The sequence below is a fragment of the Tauraco erythrolophus genome, chromosome Z, assembly GCF_009769465.1.
Source record: "Tauraco erythrolophus isolate bTauEry1 chromosome Z, bTauEry1.pri, whole genome shotgun sequence".
NCBI lineage: Eukaryota > Metazoa > Chordata > Aves > Musophagiformes > Musophagidae > Tauraco > Tauraco erythrolophus.
Window position 1 is genome coordinate 58491857 of NC_141496.1, and position 27830 is coordinate 58519686.

Consider the following 27830-nt stretch of genomic DNA (forward strand, 5'->3'; position numbering starts at 1 on the left):
GAAAGCTGCAATCCTGTGCCAACTTTTATGTACACAGCCATAGTAAAAAAGCCTTTACAAAAAGTGTTAGTGACAGGCCAGGCGTGAGAGGACAAGCCCTGAAGCAGACTCAGCCTGGTGACTGAGGCTCGGCCCGCTCCCCGACACAGCGATGCTGCGGTAACGTGCTGTCACCGCAGACGATCGCGGCCAGCCCGATGCTCCCAGGACAGCGCTCAGGCCCCCGCAAAGCCCGTCCCGCTGCCCCAGCAGCATCGCTACCCGCCACCGCGGCGATGCGACGCGACGCGAGACGACCTCCCGCAGCCGCCGCGCCCCATCAGGCCCGCCGCGCGCAGCCGTCGAGGGCGCGGAGGCCGCCCTGCCGGGCTTAGTCCCGCCCCCTCCCATCACTCCACTCCCTCCACCCAATCAGAGCGCCGCGGCCCGCAGCAGCAGCGAACGGGAGGGCGCCCTCCTCCCTACGGCTCGTTACGACACGCCGCTGACATGCCGAGAGGTCGCGCGGTTCGAGAAGGTGGTGAGCCCCCGCCCCTGCCGTCGGCGGGTCGCGCCGCCATTGGCTGTGCCGGGAAGCCGGCTGCGCCCTCATTGGCTGCCGGCATCGGCCGTTCGGCTGCCGGGCCGGCCGGCAGTGCCGCCGGCGGGGGAGGCGGGGGAGGCGGGGGAGGCGGAGGGCTGCGGCCGCAGGTGAGCTCGGGGCGCCGGGGCCGGGGCCGGGGCCGGGGCCGGGGCCGGCGCTGGCGCTGGCAGCGGCATCGCGGGTCTCCCGGCCGTCACGGGTTCCCAGCGGCCGCGGAGCTCCGGAAATGTCGCCCGCCGCGCCGCGCCGCGGGGTCCCGACAGCCGCCCGCTGTCACCGGAACCGAGCGGGGGGATGTCTGCTTTCTCTGTTCGAAGTGCGTGGGTTTCGGCGAGCCGTGCTTGTTGTCGATGTCCCTCCCGTGGTGTGTCGGGTTCTGATGTGCGTGTCTGTGTGACAGGTATCTGTACGCAGGAGGAAAGCAAATGGATCTCCTGCCAGATTCGGCACCCCTGGCTAGGAAGCTGCGAAACACGCTGATTCAGTACCATAGCGTCGGAGACAGCGAGTGGCGCCTTGCGAAGAAAACTGTGAGTGCTCGGGGCCGCCCGGTTTGTTCTCTCGAGGGAGCCGCAGGTCACTTGTGGGGAGGAAAGAGCTCATTATGCCGTGTAGCACGGGTATGAAATATTTGGCACATTCTCCCAGGACTTTCATATGAGCGGCCCTGTGAAACCACCCTTCTAGGATAGTGCGTCTTTAGATGACAGAATGTGTTTTTCCTGCCGACAGACATTCCTTCTACCCATTTTCAGGGAAGTATCTCACAGAAGAATCCTACCTGTATAGGGCTATAGGCTTTTCTTAAAGCAAAATGTGAAATACCGTTACCACTAGCAGTGTTGCAAGATGCTCACTTGTGCTTTCAACAAACCAGCCACAGCCTGCAGGTAGAGTCTCTGCAGGCCTCTGGAATCTCTTTTGTCTATAACGCTTGAACCTGTCATGCTTCAGCTTCCAAATGCCTTCCTTTTAAAGAGTGAGATAACTCTCAATTCTTTCTCTCATATTACGCCGTGTTTCCAGTGCCTTCAGAGCCGCCACATTATCATATGTTTCCTTCCATGAAAGGAATGCGGTTAGTTCCTGCTGTCTCCAAGCAGTTTGCCATACCCTTCTTTTGAGCTACTTGGCTTTTCTGAGTCCTGGGTCATCATTGCTGGTGCATCGGTTCCAGGCTGAGTGAATGCTTTTTAGTCCTGTCCTGTATAGGAGGTAGAAATGTACTTTGGTATCTCAGTGTAGCAACGTGGTAGGACTAGTGTGGTAAATTTTTGTCTTTGCCCTTTTGTTACAGTGGTTTGGGCTGGTCTTTTTTTTTTTTTTTTTTTTTCCCCTTTGTGAGCAGATGTTGATAAGAGGGAGTCAAGTGTTTCAAATGTAGCTTGATTATTTGCAAAATTAACATACTCGCTGTCTTGAAAGGGAGAAACAGGGTATCCAAGCCTTTCACTCTTGCAAATCACCTGTACCACCTCTGCTAAATGCTAAGTCTTATACCTACTGTTTCAGATCACGTTACTTTTTACCCTTGTAAAATTTCCCATTGGACTTCCTCCCTTCCTCCCTCCCTCCCTCTCTTGCTTTCTTCCTTCCTCCCTCTCTTGCTTTCTTCCTTCCTCCCTCCCTCCCTCCCTTTTGTGTTTTGGTACTGTGCCCTGTAAAAGACATTAGTGCTTTAGCTACTTGCCAGGGACATGTGTTTTGCCACTCAGTATCTTAAACAGTTCTGGATGCAGTACTTAATGCTACTGTTCCTTAGGACATTTGGTCCTTTGTGCTTATGTAATCATGATTCCAAATTAAAAAGTGCCATATGTTACTCTCTTTAACACTGAAATTCAGAGATTTTGTACAGTGGTTCCATTTCATAGTTAGATAAAAATCAGAAGATACTGTTTTCTTTATTTCCTCTGACTAACTTTAAGATGAATAGACTACTGCTTGCAAGACACTTCTAGTCAGGCATCTAGGACAGAATGGTAGCTTAAGCTTTCTGGTCTGCCACAGTCAGCACCTCCTGCACAGATCTGCTTGATCATATATTACAGGAGTGCAAGCAGAAGTTTTGTGTTCTTCCTGTCTGAGTAGTGTCCAGATAGTGTCTTTCCATTTGCCTTTTGATTTAAAGGTTTAACCTAGGAATGTGATTCCATTATTCTATATGTTTTCATAGTAAACTGTCTGGCCTGCCAGGCCCTATTTCTGCATGGACTTCTAGCATTTGACACTAAGAAAGGCAATTGACTAATTTTTTTGAAAGAATGGAAGATTACAAGTAAAAGGTGTCTGGAACAGCTCCTTCTGTTCTTAAGAAAAGTGTACAAAAGTGCCCTGGCCAGTGAGCACTTTGGGGTGAATCACAGTTAATGGTAAAGTCATTTGCTTTTCTTCAGAAAAAATGAAGCGTTTTCTGGACATCTTATATTGTATGTAAGTGACAATTAACATCCTATTATCCATTTTCTTTCAGAAAGATGCAACTGTGTGGCGTAAACCATCAGAGGAATTCAGTGGATACCTGTAAGTTTGCGTGCAGAGCAAATACTTTTTTAAGGTTCCACAAGTGTGTTTTCTAGTATTTAGAAATGAAGATTGCAGTCCTCAGCTTCACAGATTCTCCAGAGGAGAAGCTAAGTGGATCATCTAGTGTGCCTGTACCATTCCTTTTTAGTGTTATACTTTGATGCTTTAGTGTTGCATGGTGTCTAGAAGAACAATGAAAACTGGAACACACCACAAAGCTCCCATTGGCTGAAGTGCAAAACAATATGAGCCCAGACCTTTTAGAAAGATGGTCTGCAAACCACAGAATCGAGTCAGTGTTCAGTAGGTCCAAAGTGTTATTGAGTGACAACTCAGTCAGTGCTTGGACTGTTACAGTGACTATGCAACTGCAATAGAGTAAAATATCAAACGTGTAGTTGTGGGAAAGATGTGTGACATAAAGGCCCTTCCTGTGTGAGTTTCTGTTACTGGGTTCTGTTGGTGTCTGTAGACTTAAGTAGAGAAATATTTACTAGAAAACAGCACTCTGAAGAAACAAAAAGTCGTGTGAAAAGATAGTGTTTGAAAGTATCTCGAAGGCTGATATGCTCTGTGGAATTTAAGTCCTGTTAAATCTGCAAAAGCTGATGACCCCAGACACCAAGAGTCTGCTACTTCTGTGCATGGCCATGGGCACACTTACATCAACACGTCCTGTAACTTGAACCACTGCTGAGAGGGCAGTGGCTGCTAGGTGCAGATGAAGACACCAGGGTTGTGTATACACCTGGTGAAATAGAGAACACTTTGAAGAACTTTCCAGACACCTACCTAGAAGCCACTGGCATGTTCATGTGGTCTTCCAGTTCTGAGTATACAGCTGCGATTGGCTCCAACTTGATAATTGTGAGTGAATATGGGTGAACTGCACAAGTGAACAGATGAATCTGTTGCTTGACTAGTTACCTACCGTTAATAGGAACAGCTTAATGAATAACAAGTATTTTGAAAATAATGGTCCTGATGGATTCTTCCCCTTCAGGAACTGGAGACGCAGTAACTCAAGTGAATGAAATATTTGGTGTCTACTAAAAATGTCTGATAACAAATGAATATTCTGTAATACCTTATACCAAATTATTTTATTTAGTACTCATACACCACCAAAGCATGACATAGTTTCTCATTAGCTTGGTTCTACTACTGTTACTTCTACTTTATGAAGAATGTTTTTCCTGTTGTATTCCTGCTCTCCTTTCTTTTTGCTTTTAGCTTTACATGTTCCTGCTGGACTCACTTGCTCTTCTTCCCAGCAAGAAGAGCAAAATAGCAAGTTGTTAGAGAAATAAACATGATGATTTTTATCTGAGGGAAGGAGTTTGCCATTTAAAAAATATTAATCGCAGCATATGGACAAAGTTTTCAGAAGGACATTATTGCAGAGCAGAATAGGTGCACCCATATGTCTTTTTCTGTACTGTTTTTCTTGTACAATTTTACACTGACCATAACTCCAGGTACCAAGGTATTATAGTAAGTGTGCTGTTGCAAATTGATGTAATATTTACAGAGAATTTCTCACTTTTAAATGTAAACGTATGTTTACCTAGGTACAAAGCTCAAGGAGTGGTGGAAGATGTTACCAACAGAATAGTGGATCATATTCGCCCTGGACCTTATAGACTAGACTGGGACAGCTTAATGACTACAATGGACATCATGGAAACATTTGAAGAGGTGAAGACTTGTTTAGATTCTTGAGGGAAATGTGTATAGGTGCATACATGAATTGAACAGTACAGCAGAGCAGTCATTCCAAGAAATACTAGCATTTTTCTGCCTGTTTTCTGCATACACATGGGATGTTGTGCATACATGCAGTGGGTGACCCTCAGATGAGTCTTTCGGGCTGCACAGACCTATTTTGAAGCTTGAAGTTCAGCTTTCCATCAGTGCTAAAAATAAAGGAGTAAAACTTGGTCAGTCACAATTCTCTTAAGACCTGGAAGCTCTGGTAGCCTCTGATAAAATTCACATATAGGGAGTTACAGTGTGATATTTTATATGCCAAAGCCTTTTCGTACAGCTTCCTTTCTTCTGTTGTGCAAGAAACGAAATTGTGGGTATTAGTAATCCATACCTACAGAAGCTGCAACCTCACCCTTTTCATGAAAGACTGGCTTCACGGTATGGCAGGGCTTTGTGCTGAGTGCCAAAATAGTTCATACTAACGGGGCAGGACTTGCTAACGAAAGGTAGGTTTAAAGTTGACTACAGAAAAGCTGGTAGCCTTCCTTTGGTTACTGGGGACATTCAGTATGACTTCAAAACCCTGTGGGCATCTGGCTTGAACATGGATTGTCTTTTGCTCTAGCTCTTAAGGTAGATTTATATGGCAAGGTATTTTTGCTAATTATTCCCTAAAATTTGTACAAATTCTATTGTCTTATAAGAAAGGTTTTTTTTAAAGAATTGTTTGCATTAAATTGCAAATTATTTTTTTAAATTTAATTAATTCACTGTTAATTGGTGAATTAAAAGTACTTGACAGAGCATCTTAGTACCAAGAGAGGCACCTCTTGCAATTTATTCATGGTCCTTTCAGACTTCCTAAGTAACGGTTGAGCCACGTAAAAGCCACATGGCTTTCAGCTCCCAGGCATGACAGTTCTCTAGTTTTAGTTTGGTTCAAAGGTTCCAGATATTCTCTGCCTCTGCAGCTCTCAGTTGCAGGCTACAAGTCCTTGTAAACTTCTAGCATTTAGACTGAAAATGACACAGCCATTCAGATGTCACTGAAGTTGTTTGCACAGTGTAGTTGACAGACGCTGTGACCTTTTGTGGAAAAGGCTAGCTGCCTACAAGCATAAATTTCTCTGTATTCATTATACTAAGATATGTTTGTTTTCTTGCCCTCCTTATTCTGTCACTCGACAAGAACTGCTGTGTGATGCGCTACACCACTGCTGGCCAGCTCTGGAACATCATAGCACCAAGGGAGTTTGTCGATTTCTCTTACACTACAAACTACGAAGATGGGCTTCTAACTTGTGGTAAGGCACCACTTACCTCTGTGTAATTCTTGTTTTGCAACAGCTGCTTGGATTAAGATTTGATTCAAATTAAGTTTACTTCTGCAGTAAGCATTCAAAAATGGTATAAGACAGTCTCCAACAAGTATTTCAAAGGTATTTTAACATTTTACGGATTTAAAGAAGTATACAAGTTACTGGTTTACCCATGAGCCATCCCTGTGTGCCAAGTTTCACTTACGCCAGCTGTGGGACAGGAGTGATAGAGATGAGTTCAGTGCTCTGACTCAGCTCCTGCAGCAAACTCAGTGGACTAACAACTTGCTCAACCTACTAGTAAATGAGAGGAATGTCTTTTTAATACCAGAATTTCTGCTTATTGAGCTCTGCTTGTCTGTTGTGAAGTTTGGATGAAGAGCAGACAACTTTCACGCATGAAAGTACCCAGAAACTTGAAGTGTGTCTGTCACTTCTACTAAATTCCCCAAGCAGAAACTTGTACGTTTTAAATTTACTGTACCTTTATTTTTTTATCAGTCTCAAATTGATTTTCCTTTTTTTGTTTGTTTCCCTTGGCAGGTATAAGCCTAGACTATGGAGAGGTGAGACCTAACTTTGTCCGTGGATTCAATCACCCTTGTGGTTGGTTCTGCGTCCCTCTTAAGGACTATCCTAGCCACAGTCTTTTGACAGGCTATATTCAGACTGAACTGCGAGGGATGCTACCACAATCTGCAGTAGACACTGCCATGTCTAGTACCCTGGCCAATTTCTACTCAGACCTCAAAAAGGCACTGAAAACATAGACAAACAATGACTTAAAAGCCCATGCGTTTCCTGCAATCAAATTGTATTGTTTAGCTTAGCGTAGGTTAGCTACTGAGTTAAGAGGTGAGTAACATATTGCTCCTGAATGATACCTGAACCTTTATGTTGAGGGATCCAAACAACTTTTCCAAGTACTTTTTGATGTGATACTTAGCACACATTCCTAATCCATGATGTGAGATTCTGTTTCCTGCTCCGCACTCTGCAGCTGTGTGAGGAGTAGTCTGAATCTATAAACCCCTGGCTTCCTAGGTAGAAAACACAAGAGGTGTGTGTGAGCTTGAAAAATGCAGCATGAACTCAGCTCTCACCAACAGCGTTGTGAGTGGAGCGCTCAGGATTTTGCTGGTGCAGGTCGCTGTACAGGCACCATCTCATCGAGGATATAATTTTGTAATATATATATTTTTTATATTTACTTAAAATTTTTGATTTTTTTAGTTTGTACAGGTGCATCTGTAATTTGTTTTAAAATATTTGCTTTGATTTTTCGTAGGGATATTACATAGCTAAGTTGTTAAGTGATACTATTCATAAGAAAGCTATTTGCTCTTGTTAGCAAAAATAAGTATTCATTATTGGCATTTCTTCAATGTTGTAACTGTAACTTAACAGCATAGATAAAGAAATGCCCTTACAGCTGATCCAAAGCTCATTTAAGTCATCAAGTGTCTTTCCATAGTTTTTAGTGGGCTTTTAATCACACAGTTGTCAAAATAGCAAACCTCAAATGGATCTTCTGTGATACTCTGCACTTCTGAAGAATTTTCTACTTAAATTTGCATGTAATTGTGTGTGGGCTTTTTTTTTTTTTGTCTTCCTTAACTGAACATCCTGGAATTACTAAAGCAACAGAAAGGACCACTACCTTGCTTCAGGTATAGGCATTGGTGTAGCCACAACAGCACAGACTGCACTGGTGCTGGTACAGCGCACTGGAGTGTTCTGTGGTAATCTTAAAACTTAAGCAACTGAAGGCCAAAGCTCAAGCTGCTCAGATCTACTGGAGGATGGAAGGTCAAATGGTTAAGGATGTTTAGCCACCCAGTGATGCTGACAGGTACATAGCAGGGCTTTCAAAAGATTACTGTCTCTGCTGCTAGGAACCTGGATTCTCTTTAAAACCTGCCATTAAGCTTTTTATGTTGGTAAGTGTCACTTGCTCAGATGAGATTGTAATTATCCCTATGCTTTACCAGTGCTAGTAGAGGCAAGTTTAGCCATGTAATAGTTAGGTTAAGTACCTTGGAGCCCTAATATTTTGAGGCCAGTTGCGTACACACAATCCAAGGACTGGTAATGAACTCTCAGAAAAAAAAATTTCAGATGAAAATTGTTCCCCTGCAATATTGGCTCTTTTGGCACTGGCCACTGTAGCTGAAGTCTGAACAGTGAGGACTTTTCTTTCTCATTGCTCAGGCAAAGATGTAGAGAAAACCTGACAGCAAATATAGTGAGGGCTCTCGCAATGTGCTTTAGGCATTCAGTAGTGTTTAAGACAGTTAAAAACAATGGCATTAAAAAGCCTTTCGTGTCTTCATAGGCAGAAAATATCAACTCCCTGATGGGTTTTGTGTATTCTGCAGTTCCCTTTAAACTCCTTGGTTACTCTTCCCATTTTTTATCTTCCTTGTTTCCTCTGCAGTACTGGATTTTGCAAGGTCATCTTTCCCCACAAAGGACGCTAAGGTATTAGTGTCACCGAACACTCTTTTTCCTAAGTGCTAAGATCCACTCCTTTCTAGTACCAGTACAGAGGCAAGTATGAAAGCCCTAGCAATACTGCTCTGTGGGATGAGTGCTGACATGATTATAGAGGAAGCTGTGTGAAGTGTACCCTATTTATTCTTCTCAGTTATAAAGGCTACAGGTATAGTTAACCTGCGTATTCATATCTTCTCTTTTTAAAACTGCTGGGTCTGACAAAGTGAGGAGTTGTGATATAGATGTATATAGAGAAAAATATTCAATTGCTCTGTAAAAAGCCCAGTTTAAATCTACACAGAGGCACTTCAGTGTTGGAGAAATGGGTCAAAAGGAGCACAGGACATTTACAGGGTAATGTTTGTACAACACTAGGCATTGCAGAAAAGATGAAGAGGTCCCTGATCCAAATACCCATTATAAGGTCTCTAACACCTCTGGAGGATCTATCATCAGTAAAAGAGCATAGTACAATTCTGCAGTTTTCAGACAAGGAGAAATCACAGAAGGTGCTAACAAATTTTAAGGATTTATTTTGGGAAATGTCACACTTCTAAACATTTTTCTGATTTAGGAGTGTAATGAGTGACAAGGAATGCTGATTATCTGCTGAAGCAATGCATAGCTGATACCTCTACAGTCATTACTGCAAGCAGTTCAGCTATAGAGTAATACAGTACTAGAAGAAAGATGTCCAGTTTCATAGTGTATTGTATTTATTTGAAACCAAAACTTATTTTCTTTTTATATAGCTAAGGATTGACAGTAGTGTTAGATCTTGAAGCAGAGCTGTTCTTTAACCGGAGTACATCCAGAACCAAGAAAACCACAAAATTAAGTATTTACCTGATGAAAACTTCTTTTCCCACCACAGCATTGTTTTCCTTCTAAGTTAGTGGACAATCTAGATGGAGCCAAGACAGTAAAAACAGGAAAGCAGTTGAAAGGACAAAGTGCAGGAGCCCGTGTTTTGCTTATTAGGAAGTGGTGGGAGACAAAGTAAATTACCTCGTATAGATTTCTGTCATCCTCAGAGCAGCAGAATTTCTGCAAGATTGTGAGGTTTGCCAGTACTCGAGTTTAAGAGTGTTTCAGTTGAACTGGAATATAGTTATCCGAAAGTGACTTCTGAATGAGGGGCCCAAGAATAGCAGAGACCAGATTTTGCTAGGGAAATGGCATGTATATAGACACATCAAAATTATTTTTATATGACTAGTATTTTTTTAAAAAACTTGCTTTTTCAAGGGTTTAGGCAATATGATAGTCTAATCTTTGGCACTTTAATAGGTGCTCTGTGTGTGGATGCAAAAGGTGGCTAAAGATAAGACAATTTTCATGTTAGGCTTCTGTTCCTCATCTAAAACCTTCAGCATTAAACCTTTCCTGTAGTTGTGCTCCTTATTTTACATATGCAGAAGATAGAAACTGGACTAAGTTTGATTTGGGAGCGGTCCAAGGTACTATACCACAGCCTTTTGGGAGGTGGGCCAGTGCTTCAGATAGATACTCTGGGAACGGCACAAGTCCTGCTCCCAAATTTGATGAGTTTATAAACGTGGAACATGATGAATTTATAAAACATGAAAAGAGTGTATAATTCCTCCAGTAATCGTAAATAACCAGAACTGTTTTATGGTGTGAGCTGATGATTCAACCTAGGAGTTTTACTGCTGTAAAAGTTTCCATAATTCTAGTGAAACCAGTGAAGTTGTGCCTGTGTTCAGAAAGTCAGTCTGTCTTAACAGTGGTTTTAACTGACTGTGTTCAGCACTTAAGAGATTGTATTTATATTTTGAATCAATTGCAGAATAAATTAAAACGTATATTCCAACAGACTCATGATGTAGCTTTTTTAATACTTGTGCAGGCGGATGTAGCATTCAGTTACTATTTGGGGAGTTACATCTGATGATGTAGTTCGTCTTCAGTTGCATGATGATCTCTAATGCTATCAATTCATCTCCTTAAATTTGAAAACCAAAAAGCTTATCTTTACTTAGAAACTTGATTTAGGCTGAGGAAGATGCACAACTCAGATTTCTGCTAAATTGAAATCTCTTGAAAACTGTACAAATGGGATTTTCTCAAAGCTTGAGGGAAAAAAAAAGTTCCAACCCAAACCATTCTACAATTCTATGATTCCATGTCGCCCTCTGCAAAGTGGGGTGGGAATAGGTACAAAGGCCACTTCGGATCTTTGTAAAATGATTAAGGACATTAATTAGAATTATTAAAACAAATAGTGATGTTTAAACCCATTTCCTACTGAAAGAGAACATGAAGATGGGAGAGATAATAATAAATCTATGGTAAAGGTTAAATATTCTGTAGGAAAGAATGTATCCTGAATCCTAGACCAATTTAAATTTTGTAACACATGCTGCCTTTTCCAGTCCTCACTGAGCTGTGCTGGTGACTCAGTTTTAGAGTACAAGTAGGGACTGATTATTGTGGGAGTATGTGACTGGTGGGGAAGGACTTGGTTTGTGCTACTGAGAGAGGAGGATGCTGAACAAAGGAGCATTTTAATAACTTTTGCATTCATAAGAAATGGTTGCAGAAAACAGATCACCATAATAGACAAACTGTTAACTACAACAAGAAGACTCAGAACTTTATAATAAAGACTTTCCAATCATAAAAGTAGCATAATCTAGCAAAATGATTTGGTAGATTGCAAAAGGAAGTGGTAGTGTCTTCATTGCTGTAGGTCTTTAAGAACAAGTGAGACAAGCATCTATCTTGCATAATCCTCCCTGGGGCACAGGGATGACCTGGACAACCCTACAAAGGTCTTTCCAGTCCCCTAGTTCTGCACTCCACCAACAGTAGCAGATGTAGTTGGTTATCCTGTTGCTAAGGTTTTGAGGGGAGAAGAGAAGAGGAAATGCTATGTCCAGTCGGAATTCGTTCAAGACTGTGCTGTATAAACAGAAAACATCCATTGTTACATGTGCCTGTAATGATGAGTATTGTTCCTTATCCTACGCTGAGCATTAGCTATGAGCAAATAATAGATGTAAGCATTTCTAGATTTAGCAGTTTATTTAGCATCAGATCAGTCATGCAAACCACTTATTAAAAATAGACTTCCCACCATCAAAGCATATTCTCATGGCTTATCAGCATTTCCATGCAAGCACACAAGAAGGTACATTGGTCTCAAATACAATACAATGAAACAACAAAACTGTCTTTTTTTTTGGTTCCAATTTCTCTCTGGTTCATTCACACAGAATGAAAGTATCAGAAAATTTACTACATAAACAGGCTTAGTCTGAAGTAAAAGTGTACAGTTAAACGAGCAGTCTATAAACTTCTATTTAATTGCTAACATTTTTGCTAGTAAAAGCAAACAGTTTTGACAGTACTGGATTTCTTACACATTAAGCAGTAAAAGAAGGAGTCAGGTACACAGGACATGGAACTAATCTGAGAAAGTCTAATAGATATATGACATTTTTCATTGTTATTATAATAATAAGAGTCCAGCCACCATTGCTCTGAGATCAACGAGCTTCTGTAACAGGCTTATAAAATACTTCATGTTACAAGTCAATAGCACCATTTGTCTGTTTGTCTTGGAAGCATCAGCACATACCCTAACCATGCAGCATATACTCCTCTAGAATTAACAGAAGCACAAAACTCCATGCATACGGTCTGGTCCTCATCCAGCCTCAAAGCCAAGAGCCATCAGGAGCCTCCAAATCAAGTCCAAGCCAGACACAAGCCCTTAATGTATCACATTTCTTCAGGCTAAAACCAGCTTAAGTGGATGAGCTCCTTACTGTGGGCCTGGAGCAGCCAGCCAGACTCTGCTCGGTGCCTTCCAGGCTTGCAAGGGTGTGGTGGTATAGCTCCTTGGGACCAACAAACTGCATCCGCCAGCTGAGACAGACTCAATGAATCTTCCCCCTCTTCTCCTAGTCCCTCACAAGCTGGATCAGCCACCCTTGCTGTTCTGAAAGACCATCCTATTTAACTTAGCCTTAGGGATTAGGGTTTACTCTCCACCTCTCCATCTTTTCTTCTCCCTGAGTACCTAATTGCTTCAGAGTTAATTTTCTTACAAGCGTAGACCTCTCAACACTGTGTATTCTGAAAAAAACCCAAACAACTAAACCCCAAAACAATGTCCGTTATGGAACACTAAATGAAATTTCTGCTATTTAATCAGAAGCATTAGTGTGACTTCTCATGAACCTGTGGTGTGAACAAGGAAGTGGTTCCTGTTGTGCATAATAGCATGAAGACACAGCTGAGGTTAGCTCTCAGCAGCTCCTAGTTTAACTGTGCTTGTTTCTAATTACTTTAGGTAAAAAATCTCTTAGCTTGTAATTACTGTTTCCATACAGCCAAGGTGGTAAAGATTTTAGCAAAGCAAACAAGGCACCCACTGCTACACTGAGCCCAGTATGTTGTTGGTGGCACCAGCCTGGGACCCTCGGCAGGGTCCCATGGATCACCATCATTCCCAAGGAGGATGCTTCTCAGGGAGGACACTGCTGCAGCAGGACTTAAAAAATCCTTCAAAGATATTTTTTCTAAATATGCATAGAGTCCATTTGCTTAGTTTCATAAAATGTTTCTTGTCAAACTTCGGTTTGCCATTAAAGACTACTTGAGGAAGTAGCAAGCTGAGGAAGAGGCTGGGAGCCATTTTAATGATACATACAAAACAGCTTTGATGTCTTAAAAACGAAAAGTGGGGTCAGCAGTCAGGTTTTTCCATCTAGAGAAGGCTGTCACTGGATACAGCTGCGTGACTTTCATAAACATGGCTGATGGTGATGTCTGGAAAATAACAGGAACTGGGGAACCTGAGACCTTGGAGGAAACACTTTTTACCTTATTCCTTGTCCAGACAAAGCTAAGAAGGAGCTCTGTTTGGTGTGCTCCGTAGTAAAATCCTCTGGTGTTTTTGTTGTGGGCGTTTGCCGTTTGGCGGTTCGTTGGGATTTGTGGTGGTGGTTGTGCTTGCTCATGTAATGTTAGCATTTTTAAGTAACACAGTCATGCCTTGGGACCTGTTTTTTCCTAGATACCCTGGTTCTTGCAGGTGTAGTAGCTGCAATTTCTCATGGTGCAACACAGCTATTTGGAGCAAATATTCAGAGGGTTTTATGGTTAATGTCTGTAAAAACTGTGCCTTAATCTGCAAAGATATTCTCACAGGGGTGCCTTTATTGCTGTGAGTAGGCCAAGTGATTTAAACGGGCCAAGATATTTTGGTTAACTTCAAGCAGAAGTGTAAGATGATGCTTAACAACAACATCTCAGGCATACGGCTCCTAAACAGCCACGGGTCTTTGCACTTTACTCTTCATACGCCCTGTTTGGATAGTTAAGTATGATAATTTGATCAGGTAACCTGATCACTGGGCATTTTCAAAACCTACAAGTTCGTCCAGAGGGGAGAGAGAGAATTCCTTGGGCAAAATTAAAATAACATTACCTCGTCACAACTATTGTAGTGCCCAACACTATTGCTTTGACAGGGGTTGGAGGAGGACCTCCCTCTGGGCTGCAGTGTCAAGGAGATATGGATGAACAACCGTTGACTTTGTGTGTAACTAATTTAGATTTCCTGGATTAATGAAAAAGCTTTCTTTTAGAAGGAGTAGCTGAAAAGGACATGGCAGATGATACTGAGGGGGCTAATATGATAAAGCAGCCTCCTAAGCACAGTTCTGTGCATAAATAAATACGACTCAGTGGCTACTGGAGCATATTGTCTCTGCGATATATCACATGCCATTTGCAGCTGTAAATCATAGCCAATCGCTTGCCTCAGCTTTTGACTTACCAGAATAACTGCCCAAAGTCTATGACACAGTAATTTCAATTAGGAGAGCCGTCCCAGAGACACCCAACACAGGGATAAAAATTGTAGTCTTTTTTCTCTTTGATGGACTTTCCCTGTGTGTACATACACAGATGCAATGAAGGGCTCCACACAGTTTTGTATGATAAAGCAGATCATTATTTACAGTTCCAGACCACAAACAGGACCAAGTATTGTGAACCGACTTCGCTCTTTCTTCTGCCAACACTGTAAGTGGCAATGCTGCAAAAAATATACTAAGTATATCAACCATTATTAAGTAAATGATGTTAAGAAGATCATTAGTCATAGCACACATGGTATTTTTTCAGAGTTCCTAAGCCTGATGTGCTTCTTTGGATTAACCTAAACCACATTTTCTCCATGGAACGAAAAGGATTCTGTTGACGAAGGAGCTTCCCATTGCTGAGGAGCAGAACCTGGCATGGTGCTGTTCTTGTGCCCCTTTGCTCTGAATCCCTCACCTTGAGGATTAGCAGCTCGTACAGCATCTACAGCAGACCAGGTGGTTTCATTTTCTATTGGGAAACTAACTCAAGGAGCTGAATTATTTTCTGTTTCGGTCTGGCATTTGTTGCACAGCACTGAGCTATTTCCGTCAGCCAGGTATCGGTTCTTGACAAGGGAAACAGAAGGTGCCAGAAAACAGCATGAGTCTCGGAAATAGGGAGGGAAAGGAGAACCACCTCACCCTGGGTACTAACTAGCAATGACAAATCACACCAAGGGTGGCTCACCGAGGAATATATTTGTGCTTGATGAGTAAAACCCAGACTCTTTGGGTAGCACAAGCAACTCAAAGAGCAGGAGCAAAACCATCTGACAGACCCAAGGGCAACAGCAGATTTGCCAGGCTAGTGCAGCTGAAACCTGCCAAGCGTCAGATGGCTCTTCTCCCACTGACTGGCAGCTGACAGCTCTTCCTGGGCGCCCCATGGAGTCCAGAGCCAGGAAAAAAGACAAAGCATAAAGGAGAAAAAAAACAAGTAGTCGTTTGGCCATGAATGCATGTTAACACTTTTTCTCGAAACTAGAGTTTCAAATGGAAAACCAGAAAAGATCCCTTTCTTTTAAGCTTTGCTCTTTATGTATCATCATATAGCGCTATGGAATGCTGCAATTTCTCAGGCAGACACAAAAAAGCAGCTGATGCTATGGGAGGAGCTCTATGCTACTTAGTAAGAGTGAACACATGCTGTTTAATATACCTTGACCGGTAAACATCTTCCTGATACACAAGCTAAGGGTTAGATTGTCAGTTCTTGGTCAGACATGCTGTGCATGCAGCATCGCTGGGCAGGGGTCTCTGGTCCAGTTTAGGGTAGCTCTAACCCATCACAAAATGCTGTGCTTGTGTTGTCACCCCACTTCAGCCCATGTCCTGAGTGTGCGAAAGGACAAGGGCACTGAAGCACTCTTTCCCAGCTGTGTCTTGGTACAAAGGAGCCAGAGCTGGAAAAAACTCTGTACCACTGTATTTATTAATCTTTCATACCTTGATATCCATTACACTGAATTTCATCCAGCGATGATACGTGTATGCAAGACTGTTCAACACTATGATTTCAGTTCCAGCTGAGTAACGCTGGCAAAGGGCAAAAGACAGCTTAAAAGGTTACTGTGACTGTTAATGCACAGATGGCTCCTAGAGACTCTTCAGCAGTCTCTGCCTCTCTTTTAATAAGTTTATGTATTTGTGTGTGTGTGTACATATATATACATATTTTAATATATAACTTTATTGATAAGTTCAGAATTGGGTGACTTTGACTATTCCATTGTGTTCCTGCTTCTGTACTACACCTATCTCCACAATCTCTGACTGCCTTTCAATAACGACCAAGTTAATGACTGCGTTCATGTTCTCTGTTCTGCTCTGGAGGGATGGAAGACGATGCTATGCAGGGCTTTTTTTTTTGCTTTTGCTTTTGCTGGTTTTTCAGTTGTATGCATGTACATCGTTCCACCCTTATATAAGTTACAAGATTCACACTCCAAGGGATGCTCTCCATATTTGCACTGATCCTCCATCAATCTTCACTGAACTACTCTGGCCAGAAGTTTTACCTCTCAGGCATAAAGCAAAATTTTGCTTATGTGGAGAATCTAGAGTCTTGTCAGTAAAAGTCTATACATGTTCTGGAACTAAGATCTTTAAATTCCAGATATAACTAGGCTATGTATTTATTTTATTCCTATTTTGCTCCTCTTTGTTCTGTACCATTTTGTTTTCTTCTTATTTTGCAATGCAGCTGATGGTTTTTGTTCAATGTGACAAGGTATTGTGCAGGGACTTATCAGGGAAGCTAGATTTCTTTACAGTAAAGCAGTACTAACTCTCACTGTTGTATGTTCTAACTGAAATTACTCTGAAATGGAGGAAAGGACATTCTTTGAGCTACTATTGTTTTATAGAGTAACTTTAAGGATGTTCTGAGTTGTCTCTTTGTTTACCTTTGGTATATTCAGGACTTGACTCTATACCTGCCATTGTGCTCTAGGTCTAACTGTGCATCTTGCTTGGTCAGCCTCATTCCTGCTTTTCTCACACATGTGAAGATATTTTTTATTAATTGAATGTCATGCCTACATAAGCTATACATTCGTAACCTGAGCAGCAACAAGGCAGACTCAGCCACACAAAACTGAGTTCTTCATCAGGAGGAATACACAGCTTGTGCACAAGCCAGGGGACAAGGCACTACACCGAGGCTCCCGAGTGTCCATCACTCTGTAAGGAGGCAAACACGCAGGCACTGTGCAAGGATCTGCTGAGAGTTCTCCATCCTACACTTTCATATGCCACTCTTAAACCTCACCTGAGAGCGGCACTGCAGGGCTCTGTGTGACAGCACGCCCCAGGACGCGTGTGGGAGCTGAGGGACAGCTGTCAATCATTATTTGGAAATAGGTGTTTATTCTCCAGAGTTGTCCTGCAGTTGCTGCTTAGCAGATAATGCTATCCATCTGCTAAGCTGGACAGTGACAACTCCTAGCACGTTCTTCCCTTTCCCTGCAGCTGGGCTGCAGAAAATGCAGGGTTGTCCTCACTTGCCTCAAGGCTGCCAGCTGCATCTGTGTCTCACTTGCAGTGTGAGCTGTGGGAGAAGGTTCTTTATTTTGTACAAGTGCCAAGGCCTGGCCGCCAGTGAACCACAGCCTCCTCCAGCCTGGGACTCCCTGATGATCTGAGCCCCTTCCAAAAACTTTTTGGTTGCTGCTTTTATCCTGCTCTAGTGTCACATGGCTTTTCAGAGCACTTTGCTTTATTCATCACACATGAGGTCCTTGCAAAGGGGATGCTGGGCAGTTTTTGTCACTCCTCTCCACGTGCCCAACAACCTGCTCACTTGCAGGGACGGAGCCCTTAGTACCCTTCTTCTGAAGAACACGCTGTGTCATGAACTTTCGCCTTGACGCTTTTTTCCATTCAAAAGTTTGATTATGGTGTGTCTGCATCTTTACAGCATGCTTGTGCAATGCAAAGTACAAACTTCAGTTAACAAACCAGCGCCGGGCTCACGCAGTGCAATCTACCGTCATCCACAACATCGCAAGCAAAAGTGTTTGAAACGACAGGAAATCTGTTCTATTTTGGAACGAATCTTCCTGAACTTGTAAAATCCCTGTTGTTGTGCAAAGGCAGGACATTGTTAGCCATTTAACAGCCATGAGATTCTCATCCTAGCTCTCAAATCTTAGACTTTAATTGGCTCATGCTACAGTCTCCTTCTAAAGAAAAAACTTTGCTAATGCAAATACTTCAAAAAGATGGCAAGGTTCCCCCTTTTGTACTTGAAGGACTTTGCTAGTATGTTGAACATTTTAAAAACTTAAAGCTTAAGATTTCAACAGAAAAGAGCATCAGTAACCTTCTACCTAGTTTATAACCACAGATGTGGAACTGGTCCAGCCCCAGTAGTTTTCAGGTGTGTTTGTATTTTTCGGTCACAGTGAGACACTGATATTGCACCCCAAGTCTGAATTACGGCAGATGCCACCGGGATGTGATTTTTCAGATAAAAACAATGCACGTAGGACTCCTTTGTTCAGTTGTATGCATACACCCTAGCGCTGCTCTTCCTTCTGTATAGTACTGTCATACATAAGCCAGGCACACTTCTTTACTGAGTCATATACTGGTAATTCATTCAGCACAGACATCCTGATTGTTTCATATTGAGCATAATAAGTGAAAACTAAGCAAAACCAACTGAAAGCCCCAGAGCCTTTATGCACAAGACTGAGCTGCCTCTGAGATTATGCTGTCACACAGAGGTCTCCAGTTGCATGGCATCAGTTCATATCTATGATACGCTATGGTATAATTTAGCAAAGAATAACTTCATGAATCAGCTGGGACTACTTTTCAGCTCAACAAACCCTCCAGATGGAGATATTTCTGCTCAGGCACTCATAGATGCGCAATGACTGTGCAGCTGGCTCCACTTCTGCAAATCAGAAGCGACTATCCCAAACAAAGGAGTAAATGTTAGAGAAATCCAACCTCTCCCGTCAAACTTCCCCACCAACAGAACTCGGCTGGATTCGCCACTGTAACTGGAGGAGGAGACCTGTGGCTGAGAAATGCATTCGTCCTGCCATCACCTTGCAGGAGGTAAGAAAGATAGCAAAAAGTGAGAAAGGTGGATGTACCTATCACTCTCTCCAAAGGCATTATTCTTACTGTACTTGTTTTCAAGGGAAAATCTGCAAAAGTGTGTTGTTGGCCTGTTCACAGCTGCCGTGCATCCACCAGCTGTTTCAGTTGACCTCAGAGTGTGTCATCTGGGTAAAGGACGGATCCATCTGCTTTAAATGTCAACCGTGCTTAATTAGCAAACCTTTTGTACAAGTTGAAAGAGTTATAAGAAATGGATAAAAAATCTCAAGTACAATACGTTCATTAGCATGCATTCTCACCTAGTAAAGACAGTATCTTTAATCTTCATTTTTATATTAACCTAGATTACATTTTATTTGCCAAACCTACCATAAGAATAACATGTATTACCCTTTAATTTCATCAGGAAATGTAGCTACTGAATATTTTATTAATGACTTGGTTTTTCAGTAGCTGATATATTTTTTCAAGGCAAGTTGTGCAACGCCTAACTTAACATAAAAACGATTAAAGCCAAAGAGGAATGTTTAGTGTATTAGGGTGTTAGGTAACTATCAGTATTATTAAAATTTTAACAAACACAAGTGACATTGTTGTACATCAGGTACTTTTTGCCAATTCTGTAATATATCAGTAACATTATGAAATTCACATGCTATCAAAGTGATAACAAACAAATGTAAACGGTCATACATACCGATGCATGTTAGTTTTTCAATCCCTATCAATTACTTTCAACGAAAAAAATCAAGATAGCTGCAGAGCCTGATTTTGCAAGCTGATCCATGCACATAGCTTTTAACTTAAGACAGAGGAGCTCTGGGTGGATGCAAGACCTGTGCTGGTGGATCACTTTACAGAAGGCGTTCTTTGTCAGGAAAATCTGGACTAATTACGCTGACAAATGGAAACTGGTTACTCATGAGGTTAAACTATCTGGGAAGCAACTAGATTATACTACTTGCTCCCAGACCTTGTATAAGAGTGTTTCCCCAGAGCAAAATCATTAAGTTGTGGAACAGCTCCTTTCAAGCATTTACAACTTGTATAATTGCAGATTATTCCCTTAGGCCCTATAAAAACATCTACTAGCTGCACAGTTTAGAAATTAATGAGTAAATATAATGGTATTTCAAAAATTTACATCTACTCTAATCCCCTTTTAGTCTACCATTTTGTTTTGCTAAAACTTTAATAGAGAATGAAACGGCAGAAATCTGAGTAATTTTGGTTGTCATTAAAATACTGTATATAAACAAGAAAAGTCAGAATAAGGCATTCTCAATGCAAGCTTGAGGAACGTACATTTTCATGCCCAGTGGAACTAACATTTCAGTTTCTTCCCAGAAGTAGTGGAATGTTTTTTGCATATAAATCCCCAAATACTTTTTGAATTTTACAGATAAAAAGCATTATTTCGTACATCAGTTTTAAAAGCATTGACTTGGTATTTCCTTCCGTTTCGTCTGCTGCAGGACAATGAATCTGGAAGGAAGCAGTTCAAAGAAACTCACAACACACAGAAGACATCTACTTCCATAAAACCAAATTAAATAATACGTTGTTTCAAATGCCACCTAGAAACACTGGATAGATGTATATGAAGTATACGCATTATGGTAGGTAGTTATTCATCCCCATGTTTTCACCTGCCGGTTTTACTGCAAATAACACTGTTTCCATGACATGCCTTATGGAACAGTTTACTATTTTCATAAGCAGTCACATGCATTGAAGGTAGGATCACCAGCCAGTGCATTTGGCACCCCAAAGCAGAACCAGAGAGGCCAAGCTTACGAATCTCTCTTGCAGAATGACAAGTTAGCTGGTTTATGAAATGACATATCTCAGCTGAAACACGGAAGCACATTGACCTAAGACATTTCTTCTGGAGCTGCTTCTGCTTCCTGAGTGGGTTTCTCTTCGGGTTTACTGTCATGGACGGGAGACGGGTTATGGCTGGGCTTGTTGCTGTCGTGCGCGCTGTGACCGCTGGCGCTGCCGAGGCGAGTTGATGCCACCACAGCTTTTACTGCAGCCTGAGAAAGAGAGGATCCAGCAAACACTCCTTAAAGGACATAATCTGTCAGCACTGCAGCCTTAACATCGTCCCATTAGGGAATGTAACCGCGTTTATAGTAATGGCACATTCAGATACCTGCCTGGGCTTGGACAGATTTAGAAGGTCACCTGAAATACCAGACTGATGTTTAAAATTGCTGCTTCCACGAGGTTACAAGTTGGCCAACATGAACAGCTCTTTTTTTTTCAGCTGCATATGCTGCATTTTTTTTTTACAAACTACTTCAGATTGCCTGTGTTGAAGTTAGATGGCAAAAAGAAAATTGAGTTGTGTCACAGTAATAACAGTATTATCACTGATCATTCCACAACAAGTTGACAGAGGAAAACAATATTTATCAATCACTATTGCACTATTGCATAGGCCAAACGCAGTGGTACAGAGCATATGGGCAACTTCCTACGTATATATACAAATACATGTTGAGTATAGGCTCTCATATCGTGTAAAACGTCACAAAACAAAGGCACACATTAAGACAGTTATCCTAGCCCTTCCCTTGAAGAATTTTGTTGCCTGAAAAAACCAAATATACAGAGGTAAGGAAAATAAACACTAAAGTCTGTGTATGACAACTCTAGTTATTTTTTAATTGGCTAGCTTTTTGCTTAGGTGTCACAGAAGAGGATCTGCAGAAAGAGATGAGGAGTACAGCAAGTTTTGCGGATGGTATGGAGAGTCATCCATAAAAAAAAAAAAAAGAAGAAAAGAAAAAGAAGATGGTAATGAAAAAAGACTATATAAACATTGGCAAGAAAGAAGAACCAGCTAATATAGAATATGAAGTCAAAGTACAAGGCATGAGCCAATAAAAGTGGCAATAATTTTGAATGTGAAAGTCTAGAACTCTTAAAGAAAAAATCACAGACATCCACATCAGTGGTGAGAGGACTTTGGACAACAGAGTACAAACAGAACAGGCCATTCAATAATATTATAATGTATAATGATACTTTCAACGCAATTTACTCTCACTAGCCATGCGGATGCTTATGAAACAAACTCAACAAAATATATGAAAAAACAAATAATGACTGACAGTTTTAGAGTTATTCTATAAAAATATGTCTTTATGTAAAGAAAGCCTGCTGCTGGACTTGTACATTGGGAAAAAGACAATGATTTTATATTATTCTTGGTAACAAAACAACAATGAAAACATGTATTCATTACCTGTTTTTCTGCTTTGTTCTTATCTTTTGGACAGGAATTCTTTGTCTAAAAATTTATGGTTCAATTTATGCATATATATGTGTAAAACTATTAACTAGTTATTCTCTCAATAATTAGAGATTGGGTCATTTAATTTAGGGTTTAGATTTAGGGATCTAAATAAACTGGACTTCAAAAAAATCTTATTGGTGATCAAAAGTGTAAAAACATAAAGAGAATCAAAATCAAAATATGCAAAGAGGGCACATGGTTCTTTCTGACTTCCTGGGCAGGGAATGTAACAGTTCACTAAGAAATAATGAAATCTATGACTCTGCTCGTGCTCTGAAATAATTTTGATATAACAACATTGCATGGCATCTTCAGTGAACACAGAGCAATCCTGCTGTAAGGCTACAGAAATCTTTCTGAAGAGAACAATGTTAACAGACATGTTTAGTCAGTTCTACATGGGCAAAGCGAATTGCCACTGTGAATTGTATCTACAATGTTTGAGACCTTTGTAAATAACAAGACTTTTTTCTTTGCCCTGTAGAGATTCTCTGTCACAGTTCCCTAATAATACTGAAAAAAAAAATGAGCAAAAACAAAGTTAAAGGCCGTTGTTTGCGAATTTGGTTTTGCATGGGGGTTGTAAAGCTCTCAGACAAGTTGCTTTTTACTTGTATTCCCCAGGGCTACAAGGGCAGCTTCACTGTAGCTGTTGGTAATAATTTTTGTGCTGAAGTATCCCTCAAAGTCTCTCCTAAGCAGACACAAATCTTTAACAACTGAAGAAGGGATTGGGGGCAAAGAAAGTTTCCTGATGTTATGTCAGTTAGATGCTCAGCTGCCTGCTGTTTGCACCTAAAATGTTTCCCTAATTCTTCCCATTTTGGGTATGTAGACTACACAGTAAAGAAACATACTAGTGACTCAAAAGCTGATGTTATTTTCAGCACAGCTCTCACCTGCACTCCTGCCTTACAGCGCTTAATTTCCAGATAAAGAATGCTATTGCAGCTTTGCTCTCAGATATACTTAGAAATGCATGTTTCAGGCCTATTAATTTCAACCCACACATTTTATGGACCTACACATCTGAAACGCCAACTCTAGATCATACAGAAGGATGGTTTAAGCTCCTGCTATTGATAGATATATTGATAGCTCCTCCTATTGATAGATAAAGAAACTAAGGGTGGCTTACAGATCAAAATATGCTATAGCAGATGAAATGTCTTCCAGATTTTCCAGATGTTCATGAAGAAGCTATTCAGAATTTTGTTCTTTCTGGTCATTACTCTATGGATGAGCAAGCAGCACAGGACAGAGAAACAGACAGAAGCAAGGAAGGAAGGAAGGAGGGAAGGAAGGAAGAGAGGAAGGGAGGGAGGAAGGAAGGGAGGGAGTGAAGGAGGGAGGGAAGAAGCAAGGAGGGAAGAAAGAAAGAGAGAAAGAAGGAGGGAAGGAAAGGAATTTGCGAAAGCTGTGTACATTCTTGGCAGTTCTGTCTGTGTAGATAGAGTTTTCAATCAACCTCAACATTTTTGTTTGGCTGCACACATTGAATAAATCAGCTTCAACTTTTTCATCTTCTTCATCATGTTAAATAACAAGCTTCCATATCACTATGGAATGTTGTGTGCAATGTTTCTGTAAGGCTACTAGTTTAATTGCATACTTTCACAGCCAAAACAGAGACTATGTCTAGAGACTTGCCTTAAGTTTACGCCGTGCATTGAATTCTTGAAGTTTCTTTTGTGCATTGTCCATATGTGCAAAGTTTGCTGCCTTCCCTGTGACCCATGGGTGCTGCAAAGCCTGTAGAGTGGTGAGGCGTTTCTTGGGATCTAAAACAATCAACTTTTTAACCTGCATGACAAGGAAGAAAAACAGAAGACTGTTAACCTTGTTCTTCATTTACATTTACCAAGCTTTGTATTTTGAGGCTTTAGTCTGGGTTTTGGAAGCATCTCAGTGAAACACATTCTAAGAAACCAAAAAGAATTTGCATTCAGGTCTTTGCATGTATTTCGTTTCTGGTATTTCTTAGTCCTCCATAAAGACTATCTGAATAAGACAGACACTAAGAGGGAAGAGAGGAGAAAAAGAATCATCTGTTTACCAACACCTGTAAGAATATGTACAAATGCAGCTGGCCTATATTCACCACAGGCTGTTGTATTTCTGAATTGTCACATAAACCCTACGAGATTCTCAAAACACCCCAGGCATGCAGTTCTCTTAGCAGTATCCCCACTTTTGGATTTGGACAGGGTTTAAACTGGATTAGAAATTTTAAATTCTAGTGTATGCAACTCACGCAGACTTGTCCCATGCAGTCACTGCCAGTGTTGTCCCAAAACCTGGAGTTCGTTCACCCAGTGTGCAATAAGCCAATCCACACACATAGTGGAGGTATTTCCTTTTATTACATATATACATATACATGGGTGCCTGTCCCAAGACAGCACACTGAAGTTCCAGAGTTACAATTATTTATACACAAGATATTAACATATTTATTATTCTAATACATATGCATTGTTATTCTGTCAAATGATTGGTTAGAATTTCTTTCTCTAGGATGCAAATTAGAATGCACGCTCAATTTCTTGCTTCTATTGTTCCCTTTTGAGTAGGTGGTATCATTTGGGTACGTTGTCAATGAGTCAGTGGTCACGATCTTCCCCTGCCAGAATTACTTTTTCCCTACTCACTACTTTGCCTTTGGCAGTTTCAGGCTGTTCTTCCTGGTTTGCTGAACACACTTGGTATTTATCACCCAGGGAAACTTTGTGTATCAAACAAATCACATTGTTTAGTACAAACCACGTTGCCAGGTGGTCTGCTATTCACTTTACTGTTCTGGGTAAATCATTAACTTGTTCTCAAGGATGGGGCTTTACAGAGGTCGATTTAACAGCACTGATTATTAAGAAAATTTTTAACTATTTTAATTTCATTGTAACACCAGGTACACCACAAACGAAATGTTTCTTTCATTCACCATAAAACCTCATGTACATGTGAACTAAAAAGCCCTGTACAAGCATTTCTCTCCCGGGCTACTCTGCAACTAATGCTGTTAAAGCCATTCTTTCTGTTCTTGAGACCAGGGAAGCTGCACCTCTCCAAACACAACAGTAGGACATCTTGGGAACAAAGCACTGCAGACATACCCCCGGGAGTGGAGGTGGCACAACCTGCTGGGTACAAAGCGTGTCCAGTCAAGCTGCATTTCGTGGGTTTTGCTGTATGTCTGGACAAGTGGCGTTTTAAAAAAAAAGAAGGGTGAGGATGTGATACGGGGATAGGTATAGGAGTAGGCATAAGACTACATAAGACTATATTAGCTATTATTTCTATGGATAGGGATAAGAATAGGCATAAGACTCTGGGAAATACAGAGCTCTGTGAAATAGCTCTGTGAATTGCTAGAAGTTATCAAATACTAATCCCTGCTTTGAAACACTAACTACCCGAAAAGAAGGCCTGTAAGAGAGACAAAATAAATGATGGCAAGGTTGTAACTCATGACCCATAGGGAGAAAAACAGACAAAGAGGAGAGATAAGGACTAACGAGAACTAACATTTGTCTTCAAGCAATAACAAGTAGGAGACAGCCAGGTGTCCACTCAAGGCCAGGGAAACGGTTTGGCTCTACGGGCCCAGCCAAAACAAGAATTTTAGAGATTTAGGGAAGAAGTGAAAAACACACAGCGAGGAAGACCTACGGCCTTCATCCCAAAGACCCCTGCCCACGACCACCAGGAGGCGTGTCAAGGAAGAGCCTGAGGCGGATCCTGAGGCGGGGGCTATGGAAATGATCTCCAGGGAGAGACTGCCCTTTTCGGGGAGGGGGTGATGAGTGTGTCTGTATAAATACAGGAAAACTGCTACGGCGGGTGTGCACGTTTGTGGTGGAGCGATCCCCCGTGCACCCAGCGCTGCAATAAACATACCTACTTTACAACTTTCCAAGTTGTGGAGTCTGTTTCCGCACCTCAGTTTTGGCGAGCCAGGCAGGAGACTCTCTGCTCGACTGTGGAACCGACTGCGGAGCGGACGCCCCTAGGCGCGCCCCGAGAACTTTCCTCGGAGGAGCCTCCTCTCCTCAGCCGATTACCCAGAGGCAGACAAGGACTTCCTGAGCCGCGGACAAACGGTATGTTTGGGTAAGAATGGCCGGAGACGTCCGGCGTATGGGGCTGCTGGTAAATCGCGCGGAGACGTCCGGCGTGCAGTGTTGTCCCCGGGCAGGGCAGGGTGCCCTGCGGTAAGGAGGGCCCTGGGGAGTTTGCTGCCTTAGAGGATCAGAGACTGGTGAGCTGGAATCTGTGCCAGCAAGATCCAGAGACTGAAAACAGAGACTGGTGAGCTGGAATCTGTGCCAGCAAGAACCAGAGACTGAGACCAGGGACTGGTGAGCTGGAATCCAGATCCGGAGACTGGGCCAGCAAGAACCAGGGACTGGCAGGCCGCTAGCGATCTTGCGAGCAGATCGAGCAAACTCAGAGGCTTTCGCTACTTCCCTGAAGGGCGAGGCGCCGTTTTGGCATTTCACTGGGGCGCCTGAACACTGAGTCTGACACAGAGGGGTGGGTAAGTAGCGCAACCTCACAGTCATATGGCTTATGGAATATTAGCAGCTGCAGAAGGGGTAATAGCTGGATCGGTAATTGTCTGTTATCTGCTCTGTTATACGTTCTTTTGTTCCTGTCGTTCTGTGTTTTGTGTAAGTAACAAGAGAAGACATTTCGTTCCAGCCGCACCTGGCCCTATACCCTGAAAAGGGTGAGAGGTGTCAGAAAGCAATGGGGACGATTTGAAATCTCTATATACTGTTATCTATTGCAAAATCTGGTACCGTGTATTTCGTAAAGTTTATACCATTCAAAGTTTATATCGTCTAACATCAGCGCATGTAATAAGGCCTTTTAATGTTTGTATAAGTTTGCTGGGCCAGCCCTGCAATGTGTGATTGTGTGATTAATCACTGAGTGAGTGTTTAAGCGAGTGAGACGCAGCCTGGCTGCGGAGCAAGTGTGCCGTTCTGATCCATGGTCCCGTGTTCTCCGTGAGGAGAGCGACCGGAGACGAGTGAAGCGTGTGATACCGTAAAAGCGTACGTGTGAGTGGGTGAGACGTGTAATTGTGCACAAAGCGAGTGCAGAGTCTGAATCCACGGTTCAGTTCTCCCATGAGGGAAACAGCTGGAGACGGACAAAGCAAGTGACAAACTAAAAATTGTATTATTATTCACACGAGCATCAGACAGAATATTAAGGTGCAGTTAAAAGGGAGGAATGGAGTAAAGGGAAAGTAAGTGAAATGGGGGGAGGAAAAAGTAAACCTTATGAAAAATCCCCTTTGGGATGTATATTAACACACTGGAAAGATATAGTGGGACAAGGAGGCATGGAGAACACGAAGAAACTAATCAAATATTGTAACCAATGGTGGCTGCTTTATAAGCTAG

At 42.0% G+C, this 27830-nt stretch overlaps 2 protein-coding genes across 2 annotated transcripts in view; one reads left to right on the forward strand and one right to left on the reverse strand.

The window, feature by feature from the left end:
• Positions 1 to 677: 677 nt before the first annotated feature.
• Positions 678 to 6908, forward strand: STARD4 (StAR related lipid transfer domain containing 4). The gene is made up of 6 exons (XM_086629727.1): positions 678 to 690; positions 984 to 1113; positions 3057 to 3106; positions 4681 to 4807; positions 6009 to 6123; positions 6682 to 6908. Exons 2-6 carry the CDS (start codon positions 1009 to 1011, stop codon positions 6906 to 6908), a joined length of 624 nt encoding a protein of 207 aa, XP_086485853.1. The 5' UTR covers positions 678 to 690; positions 984 to 1008.
• A 14075-nt stretch (positions 6909 to 20983) lies between these two features.
• Positions 20984 to 27830, reverse strand: part of CAMK4 (calcium/calmodulin dependent protein kinase IV) — a 191962-nt gene continuing 185115 nt past the window's right edge. Inside the window, exons 10-11 of the mRNA XM_086629667.1 lie at positions 24067 to 24219; positions 20984 to 21148 (exon numbers count right to left, since the gene is read on the reverse strand). Coding sequence (XP_086485793.1) covers positions 20984 to 21148; positions 24067 to 24219 — 318 coding nt within the window. The remainder of the gene's footprint in view (positions 21149 to 24066; positions 24220 to 27830) is intronic.

Bases quoted from the DNA above. Each gene is read 5' to 3' on its own strand.
- STARD4 (XM_086629727.1), top strand. From the start codon at position 1,009: ATGGATCTCCTGCCAGATTCGGCACCCCTGGCTAGGAAGCTGCGAAAC. The intron at 1,114-3,056 runs GTGAGTGCTCGG...ATTTTCTTTCAG, and splicing joins GGCGCCTTGCGAAGAAAACT to AAAGATGCAACTGTGTGGCG. The intron at 6,124-6,681 runs GTAAGGCACCAC...TTCCCTTGGCAG, and splicing joins AGATGGGCTTCTAACTTGTG to GTATAAGCCTAGACTATGGA.